Genomic DNA, 10,504 nt, shown 5'->3' on the forward strand with positions numbered 1-10,504 from the left:
GTGTTCCGTCCTGTTTCAGAATGAAAGCATCATGTCAGGCAAAGTACAAACCCTACTTGAGTTTAACCAGGCCGATGAACTAGAATTATCCGTTGAGTTCATTCTCAAGGTAAGAGCAAAAATCTAAAACCCAGCATTTATTCTCAATTATTAGGGTTTCTGTTTTTACTCATCAGAGAAAACGACCATTGATAGATGTTTTCTGGGCACCTCTGGACATTATTTAGTATAAGGAGAAATTATACCATCTGGCACCAAAATGAAAACCATCATAATTTATGAACCCCACCTGGGAATGAGCAAAAAAAAAAAAAAATATATATATATATATATATATATATATTTGTTTGTTGGAAAGTAGTTTTTTTTTTTAAATTAAATTTTGAAAAGTATTTTTTAATATTTGATAGTGTAATGAAAAATAAGTTGAAAAACACTTTCAAGTGTTTGGTTATGTCATGTAAAATGAGCTGGAAAATAACTTATTAATATTTTATTTTTCTCAAGTTTATTAAAATATGAGGAACAAATCTTACAAATTAAAAAGTTAAATGAGAATAAAATTGAAAAAAAATATAATTTCATAAATTATCGCAAATAAAATAAATAATAATCAAAATAATAAAGATCAAATCTAAAAAATTAAAAAAAAAAAAAAGATGAAGAAATTAAAATAATAATAATCAACATTTCATAAATTATTTCAAATAAAATAAGTAACAATCAAAAGAGTGAGGACCAAATTTTATAGATAAAAAATTTCAATAAAAAATGACAAGGAAAAAGCAAATAGCAATTATAAAAATAAGGATCAAAGTTAATATAAAAATAAAATTTTAAGAGATGAAATTGAAAAATAAATATTCAAAATATATATATATATAGTAATTAAAAGTTTGAGGTTCAAATTTGATATAATCAGTAAATAATGACATTTCTAATTTTTTCACAACTTCCGGAAAGTCTTTTCTGCCCAAATTTTCCAGGAAAACACTTTCCTGAAAACCAAGCCAAATTTTTCTTTTACTGGAAAGTATTTTCCGTTGACCAACTTTTTTAATGGAAAACAAACACAAGAAAGTTTGGAAAGTGATTTCCTGAAAACCACTTTCCCAGAAAACAAACACAGCTAAAAAAAAATACTTTCATGAAAACCAAACCAAATTTTTTTTTGACCGGAAAGTGTTTTCCGGTTGACTAGAAAGTGTTTTTTTTATTGAAGAAAGTGTTTTTTATTGACAATTTTCTAATAATAAATAAATAAAAAAAATTTTAAAAAATAATATTTTAAAAATTACTTTTTAAAAAACAAACATGATCTAAAGGACCGTTGCCAGAGGAACTCTCCCACGAGATGCCTTTTCATACGATACACAGTCTGCTCTGCGTAGCCAAACAAAATCGTATGATTCCATTAATATTCTACGGCACTGCAAAGTAACTTTTTCATTTTTGTCATGTTTTAGTCGCTCACAGTGTGTTGACAGTAGAGAGAGAGAGAGTAAGAGAGAGAGAGAGAGTTACTGGGAAATTTTGAGGACAGGGAACATGCTTGAATAATCATATTTTAACCACACAAAAAATCAATATTTCAGTCGTTAGATTCTCCTTTCAAGAGGATTTTATGGAAATGGTGTTTCTCCGTAACCATGCCAATAACAGGTTCAAGGGTTGGCTTTTTGATAAGAAACCCTTTCTAAGCTTGCAAGGGTTGGCTTTTTGATAATTGACGAGACACTTGGTCATGGCCCCTTTTTTTATTTTTTAACCTTTATATTATGTCTTTCTATTTAAGTGTTGATTAATCTCCTCCTCCTTTGTTTTCTAATCTATTTGTTTAAACTTTATTTTTAAACGGAAATTTATCTTTTTACAAGTTTTTTGAGTTTTATGCTTCAATAATATTAGTATAATTTGTTTTTAATTTTTTTCTTTTATATTTTAATTGTATTTTCCTGACACATTTATAAAAACAATAATATTTTATTATTAGCGATGATAATTAACCTTTAAATAACTTGGATGAAAACACTTAAAACAAAAAGAATAGCCATTATAAACCATTTACATGTACATTAATTTATCTTGTGTTTTTATCTAAAAGATTAGCTTTTCGTTTTAGTATTTAATTAGCATAAATAGAACTATACTCGCAAACAAGTGTTAAACACCCGATAAACAAGTTGTCTAATGGCAATCCTCAAAATCCGCAAGGCTTAGGCAACCGGGGGAGCAAAACGATCGATCATGTCAGTTCACAAATCGCATTCTAAGTTGACATTACTACAAGACCCTTAGACATTTGCGGGATACAGGACCACTACTCTTGTGCCCTTCGATATGCCATGGGCCCCACAAAAATATTAACGTTGAATAAAAATATCAAGATGCCGCAAGTGTGTTTTTAAAAAGTAAACAAAAAAAACATCTTGATTCAAGCTATAACCCAATTTATTTAAATAAGCTTTTTTTATCTAATAAAATAATTTTAAAAAAAATACCAGAGGGATTGAAGTAAAAAAAAAAATCATGATAAAAAAATTATTTATTAAAAAGAAAAAAACAATGAATATAAATTTCAATATATTTAAAAAAATAATAATTCAAATCAACTAAAATATACTTGCCAAACCCCCCAACTCAACTCATTCATAAAATCATGATAAAAAACAAGGATAAAAAACAAGTAAGCCTCATTTCCTAACAAACTTAATGTGAAAGACTAATTTGAAAAAACAAATCAATTAATAAAAAGGTAAACAAATAAAAAGCTAGCAAACTTAAGTTAGCACACCAAATCATACTACTCGTTTTTTTTCAAATGGGACAACACAATAAAAGGCAAGCCAAGAAAAGTTATGAAGCTAAATGCAAAAATAAAATAAAATGATGAAAAATTAAACAAAAACAATCAATTTTAGAAAAAACAAAGCAAAAAAAAAATATCAGAAAAAACCTTGACTAAATAAACAAACTTATGATCAAAGTCAAGAAATGAAACTGAAGAACACACGAATAATAGCTTCACATATCTAAATTGTTAAATAATAAAATTAAAAAAAATAGTGGAAAAATAGGTGGAAAATTGATATCATCTAGACTAATTTTTTAAATTTAAGAACTAAATCATGAGCTTGATATAATCCAACTAGAAAAAAATCATAATTTTTAATTTTCAATCAATTCAAAATTAAAAAAAAATTATAATTTTACAAAAAAACTAAAAAAAAATAAATTATCGTGGTGTTAAAAAATTAATTTGTCAGTTCACAAATCGCATTCTAGGTTGACCCTTAGGCAATTGCGGAATACAGGACCACTAGTCTTGTGGTGTTCGATATGCCATGGCCCGGAAAAAAATCTAAACGTTAAATAAAAATATTAAGAGGCCGCAAGTGTGCTTTTTTGAAGTAAGAAAAAATGCCCTCTGTTGATTTATTTTGATTTTAAAGGTATTTTGCTTTAAAAATACAAAAAGAGTATTCTAATCATGATACTATACTCTAAAAATACAAGAAGACAGTATTGCCCTCAATCAATATGGCAATACCATTTGGTCCTTATGAAATTACATTACTGTCCCAATAGCTAGCCTCATGAATTTTTTTTTTAAAAAAATACAAAAATATAATTACATTGTTACATTTCCGCTAAGCATTTTATCTAGAATTCCTACCCCAACCACGTTTTATCCAGGTGTAAGTAAAAAAATAAATAATAAAAAAAAATATATATATAACTGAAAAAATTAAATCATAAAAAAAAATCAATTAAAAAATTTAAAATACTAGCTGGTTCAAATTTATAAATCTAAAACTAAAAAGTTAAATTAAACCAAAATTAATAAAAAAATACCAAATAAAAAACAAATAAAACAAAACCAAATTCATTAGAAATTATATATATAAATAAAAAAAAAAACCTCAAAAACAATATAATTTCTGTTTTTTAATATAAAATAAAAACCATATAATTTCTGTTTTTTAATATAAAATAAAAACTGAACTAAAAGCAATCAATTGAATTTTAATTTTTATTTTAAAATAACTAAATTAGAACTGATCAATTTAAATCAGTTTTAATTTAAAAAAATAATAAATTCAGTTAAATTGTTTTGTTAAATAAAAAACACACCAAACCACACATTACCAAAAATAATAAGCCCAAACTTTTATCAGGCTTCTAATCATCAGTCAACAAGTCAGGTTCCAAAACAAGTCAGGTTCCAAAACAAGAAAAACACGCATCCCCCTTTTCAACTAAATGACCTTTCAACTTGGTCCGGCAGAGTGTTTGCTGAAATAACTTGAAAAGTGCCAGTTTTTTCTCTCAAAACGAACTTGAAAGCATGAGCAGCAAACGTTAACCTCTTGAAAGCCGTTAACCTCAGAACTGCACTGACCTGAACGTGCGGCTGGCAAGGGGCTGCTCATTCCTGCTTCAAGATAGCCCACGGCCTCCTTGCTTAGGTAAAAAAGCATTCAGGTCCAAACTCAAACACAAACTCAACTAAAAACCACATTCTCAAACAAGGGGGGAAGAACGACTCCGAACTAGGGGGAATCAAACTATACATCTTCCTTTAAAGACAGCCTCCGAATCTGATTTCGCTGAAGCCATCACGGAGCAACCAAATTTGGATGTCTAAAATATATCTGTGGGGATCTCAACACCAACAGAAGCAATCAGATAGCTCACACGAACTAGCTGGGGCAAACCACAGTTTCCAAGGAGCATCAACACCTAGACTCCTCTGATTCTAATTTTACAAATCAAAAGCATCCAAGAACCATGTAACAAATATAAAACTGAATGTGCCAGAACAACTTGTTTAGTTAAAAACAAACCAGGGAGCATGACAATCACATTTAAAAAGGTGCATCAAAATCCATTGTTGAATGAAGAAAAAGGAAAGAGCAAAAGATACAACAATAAAAGAGTCAGTAAAGCCTGTTCAAGTCGGTTTGCAAACCACCAGATCCGACTACTGAACTTGAAAAAATCATTCAGCAGCCAAAAAAGAAATGAAACTCGCTAGTGTACCATATTATGCTCTATTGCGACACTTTTGCCGCATAATCCTTACTTAAAAAGACTAATTTTTTAGGCTACCACCTCCTAAGTTGAACCTATTAAATCACCACCACCCCTTATTCAGCCTATCACGTAAAAACATCAAATAGGAGTTGACATTAGCTAGAGAATAACAAAAAACTGATTTAACTCCACAGATGATAGACCAGATACGAGCTTGTTGTGCATGATCATTCATAAAATAAGTACACCTAGTCTTCAATAAACACCATAAATCCAAACATCGAACCAAACTGATCATATCAACCCCAATGGCTCACTTCCCCAACTACAGCACACTACTTTAACAAAATCCAAACCAAGAAATTGCAAAAACACCCTATCAGCGTATCTAAAAATAAAAATGTGTAAAGGGCTAGCAAAACTGATCTCCAACATTTTCCATTGCATTCAAAACATAAAACTCCCTACCTCCCCTATATAGCAAGACAGCAACTCTCAAACAATCAATTTTAAATGCAATGATAATACTCCTTAAGAGAAACCAATGAGCTCACAATTTCAAATCATTTAATCATAAAATTAAACTCAAAATCCTTAACTCAACTATCAACACACTAATTTAAGTTTAAAACAGTCAATAAAAAACCATCAAACATGTCAATACCCAATACTAGCAAACACCACCAATAGCTCACAATTGAACAATTTCATAATCCACAGTTACATAGCAGATCACGACATCTAATTTCAGTAACACATCATAAACAAAAAATCAGAGCAACCCTAAAACAAAACCTTTAAAATTACAGCTAGGGTATTTCCATTTTATGGAAGCCGAGACGAATCAACACTGAACCTATACATTCCTAAAAACGCAATAAAATAAAAACAAAACATCATGTGAGCAAATCAAATAAAACCCATAATGCTAACACTAAAAAAATCATCACATAAAGAAATAATCAAAACACCGGCATTTAAAATTGCGATATATATTAGTAATCCCAAAAATAACTAAATCCAAACAGATCCAAATTAGTTCCATAAAACACAACATAACCTTAACAGTAATTCTTAATGTCTCGAAACAAAACATTAAATCTAAAACAAAAACCTCAAAACCGACACCATTTTGCATCCTTCAAAACCTCAGCTTGGTAAAAAACCAACGGTTCTTTCCAGTCTTAAAACGCTCCTCGAACCTTGCCTTTGTATCCTTGCAAGCAGTAACTTTCTTATCCTTAGTAGTCAAACTCTCCGCAGTGACAGCATCCTTCAAATCCACATCCAAGGTATACCTTGTCGGCATCAGATGTTGGTAGTTAACAAGCTTGATAAAACACTTGACCCTCGATTTCTTTGCTGTTTTCTTGGTTGAATCTTTCTTTATAACCTTGCTTGGGTACTTCTTGATTCCAGCCACTAAACAGTGCCCATATGGACGGTCTCTTGTTCCGTCATCGAAGTGCTTCACGATCACTGCTTTGCGACCCGCATAGCGGCCTTGGAGGATTATGACGGCCTTGTTGGGCTTGAGAAACTTCACCATTGTAGCGGCGGCTTAGGGTTTTCTCTACCTCTCCTTTACGCTGTTCTGAACCCTAGAGATTGGGAGGGGGGGCGTTACGCGTGCTTATAAGGAAATGGAAACCCTAGCTCTCGCTGTATGTGGATGTGGGCGTTTTTATAATTCAATGGGCCGGGCTTTATTTAAGTTACCCGGCACATAAATTACTGGACGTCCAAGTACAAAATTTTGGGATCAATTATTAGAGTTGTTTACGGATATACGGATATCGTGCTACGGGTTAGGTGCTAGAGTGGGATAATAGTTATATTTTAAAATATTTTTTATTTTAAAATATATTAAAATAATATTTTTATATTTTAAAAATTATTTTTACATCAACACATTAAAATATTATGAAAACATAAAAAATATATTAATTTAAAGCAAAATAAAAAAAATTCAAATTTTTTTTTAAAAAAATTTCCAACTGTAATGTCAAACATGTCTTAATCTATAATTATATCTAACTTAGTGTTTTGATGTTTTATAAAAATATATTTGATCCTGTCCAAATTTTTTTTTTAACATGAACGGGTTTGATATATTAAATTGGGTTTAAATTTTCATAGACATTACATATATCCACATGTTAGGTTAGATATATTAATTCTTTTATTTTTTTTGACAATCCTAAAAACAATATTGGGTTGCAACGGTTGAAATTAGATAAGACTCCTGTAATACATATACTGTGAACATTATAAAAACTATCATAATTTTTATGTTCAAAGCTGGGGATTTAATTGAAATTCAGTTCCAAAAAGAGGGCGTAGTTTGTGCATAAGTTTTCGTGCATGGATAAAAAACCAAACTGCTAGGAGTAACAAGTAATTCAGTTCCAAAAAGAGGGGGTAGTTTGTACATAGCGTTACGTGCATGGACAAAGAAGGTATTATGCTACAAATTGAAGTTCAGGCAGTAACACAATCACAAAGACAATCAGAAAAGGGAGCAATCAAATTTATCAAATCCAACAGATTCATCAATAATGGTCGCATAAGGCAAATTGCCAAGATTTCGACACACCACCAGGCAAGAGATCGAGTACTCGTGGCTGTTGGAAGCAGTGGAACAGAAAAGACTTCAGCTTTGGTTCGAGAAACCAGCATGAAGCTTAAAGGAGTTTGTTCATGAATGGTTTTCGTGCAGCATATGCGACGAGCTGCATGGACCGAGTCTAGCAGCAACCGTTGAGGGGCAAATCCTATACCCAAATTAATGACACAGAAACAAACATATAACTATATGAAAAAATAATTTATTACATCAAAATGGTCCAAGAAATCATCAAGCCACATCACATGGTCACATTCTATTACAATAAAAACCCGGAAAAAGAACAAAACACAAATAAAACATCAATATTGATGCAGGAAACTCCATCAATCCTCAGAAGCAAATGTCCAAGGCACAACAGCAACACAAGGCAGCACAACTGCAAAATAAAGGAAGAGAAAACAATTAGAATATTCACATGATCATAACCAAAAAGAAAAAACATGTTTTTGTACGCAAAAGTATCCACATATGTAATTCTTCTTCTGTAGTGTTTAACAGTCATGAACAGCCCAGTTTGACTCGATGAGTCAATTATATGACTCGCCGATATGCTAGGTTTTACTTTGAAACAGTTTTACAAAAACAATATCATTTTAAGAATTTATATATATATATATATATATATATAATACTTGATTAACTAGTTGATCTGCCACCCACCTCACGACCCGTATCTTGAATCAGATACAGATCAGATCAAGTATTATAACTATCATTTAACATTATATATTTGTTTGGCTCCATTACAATATACAATTTATTCTACAGCAAACAGATAATTACATTGACTAATCCCACTAGAGATTAAAAAAAATGATGAGTGGGCTTACCATCCTTTCCAGAAGCCATCGCCCCTGGATTTGGTCTCCACAGGAATAGGATCTTGCTGGTAGGTTTGGCCATCCATGGTTGGATAGCCAGCTGGTGGTGGGGCTGAATATGCACTAGGACCCGTTGATGCTGGTGGAGGAGGATATGCCACTGCCAATTCAATTTTTTTTTAAATCTCAATTAGCATTATATAATCCAATAATAAAAACAAATATTCAATTATTGTGAAAAAGTATCAAGTAAAGCAATTGGCGGTTGATTCTTGGTTGTTTTCTAAGACAATCAAAGGAAAAACAGTTATTAGAAAAGAATTTGGGTTTGATCCTAGTTAAACTTTTTAACAAGACTTGATAACTCCCCAACTAAGTCCTTTCTAGTAAAAGACTTGGCTAAGATTTGTCAAGAGCTCAAGAATTTTGAGACAGGAAAGCAAAGAAGATGGAAGTTTGTACTAATTAGCACTAAATCGTCTGGACATCAAAGCTATTTTCTTCTGCAAGTCTAGTTTTAGAATGCTACAATCAATCATGTTGGAAGAAAACCTAAGATTAAGGATTATTACCTGTAGCCTGATTCTGACTCATGTTTGAAGAAAACTCTTGGCAGGCAAGCACAGACAGATGAGAGTTATTAAAGAAGGAAGATATCGGGATGATGAGAGGTTAGGTTGTAGCAGTTGAAGACGATGGAGTTGTTGCTACGCTAGCATCTACCTCCTTATAAAGAATTAAAGATGGAGTTGGTGTTTCCTTCCTAGGAGAGAATAGCGAGGGCGGCCATATCCGCGTGAAGAAGCATTAAATTTGTGAAATGCCACTATAATTGTTAAATGAAAAACAAAAAACAAAAAAGGATGTTAATAAAAAAAAAGGTCTGAGGTTTCTTAAATGGAAAGCAAAAGGATCCAATAAAATAAAAACTTATTCTTGTTTGTTCAGTAAATTTTTTTTAGAAATTAAATTTTTAAAAAAATTAAATTATTTTATGATATTTGGTAATATAATAAAAAATAAGTTGGAAAATACTTTCTAGTGTTTGGTTATATTATAAAAAATAGTTGGAAAGTAACTTATTAATGTTTTATTTTTTCTTAAATTTATTAAAATAATGAGAAACAAATCTAATAAATTAAAAGGTTGAATAAGAATGAAATTGAAAAAAAATATAATTTCATAAATTATTTCAAATAAAATAAATAATAATCAAAATAATAGAGATCAAATCTAAAAAAAAAAAAAAAAAAGATGAATAAATTAAAATAATAATAATTAACATTTCATAAATTATTTCAAATAAAATAAGTAACAATCAAAAGAATAATGATCAAATTTGATAAATAAAAAATTTTAATAAAAAATAATAAAGAAAAATCAAATAACAATTATAAAAATAAAAACCAAAGTTAATACAAAAATTAAATTTTAAGAGTTGAAATTGAAAAATAAATATTCAAAACAAGATATATATATATAGCAATCAAAAGTTTGAAAACTAAATTTGATATAATTAGCAAATAATATGATATTTATAAATTTTTCACAACTTTCAGAAAGTGTTTTCCGCCTAAATTTTTCAAGAAAATACTTTTCTGGAAACCAAGTCAAATTTTTCTTTAACTGGAAAAGTGTTTTTCGTTAACCAACTTTTTTAATGACAAACAAACACAAGAAAGTTTTAAAAAGTAGTTTTTCAAAAACCACTTCCCAGAAAATAAATATAATATTGAATCCAAGAAAAAAAAAGACCTAATTAAGAAAAAAAAAACACTCCAATGAAAAACATAAAGTTAAGGTGGAAAACAAGGTTGAGATTTGTTAAATGAAAAGTAAAATCACCAAATTAAAAAAAGAACTCAAACAAAAAAAATATAACCAATAAAAATAAAAGACTTGAATGAAAATACAGTGTTTTCCACCCCCACTTTTTAAATTGAATTGATAATGTTTGTTTGATTGCTTCATATAATGGTCCAATGTGTAATGGTTAAAAATATAATTTTAATGATAG

The 10,504-nt window shown here is 29.8% G+C and overlaps 1 protein-coding gene across 1 annotated transcript; it reads right to left on the reverse strand.

The window, feature by feature from the left end:
• Positions 1-6,013: 6,013 nt before the first annotated feature.
• On the reverse strand, positions 6,014-6,684 carry LOC118037286 (large ribosomal subunit protein eL27). The gene has a single exon (XM_035043220.2). The coding sequence runs from the start codon at positions 6,584-6,586 to the stop codon at positions 6,179-6,181; it is 408 nt and encodes a 135-aa protein (XP_034899111.1). The 5' UTR covers positions 6,587-6,684; the 3' UTR covers positions 6,014-6,178.
• Between the last annotated feature and the right edge of the window lie 3,820 nt (positions 6,685-10,504).

This window comes from Populus alba, chromosome 16, assembly GCF_005239225.2.
Source record: "Populus alba chromosome 16, ASM523922v2, whole genome shotgun sequence".
Taxonomy (NCBI): domain Eukaryota; kingdom Viridiplantae; phylum Streptophyta; class Magnoliopsida; order Malpighiales; family Salicaceae; genus Populus; species Populus alba.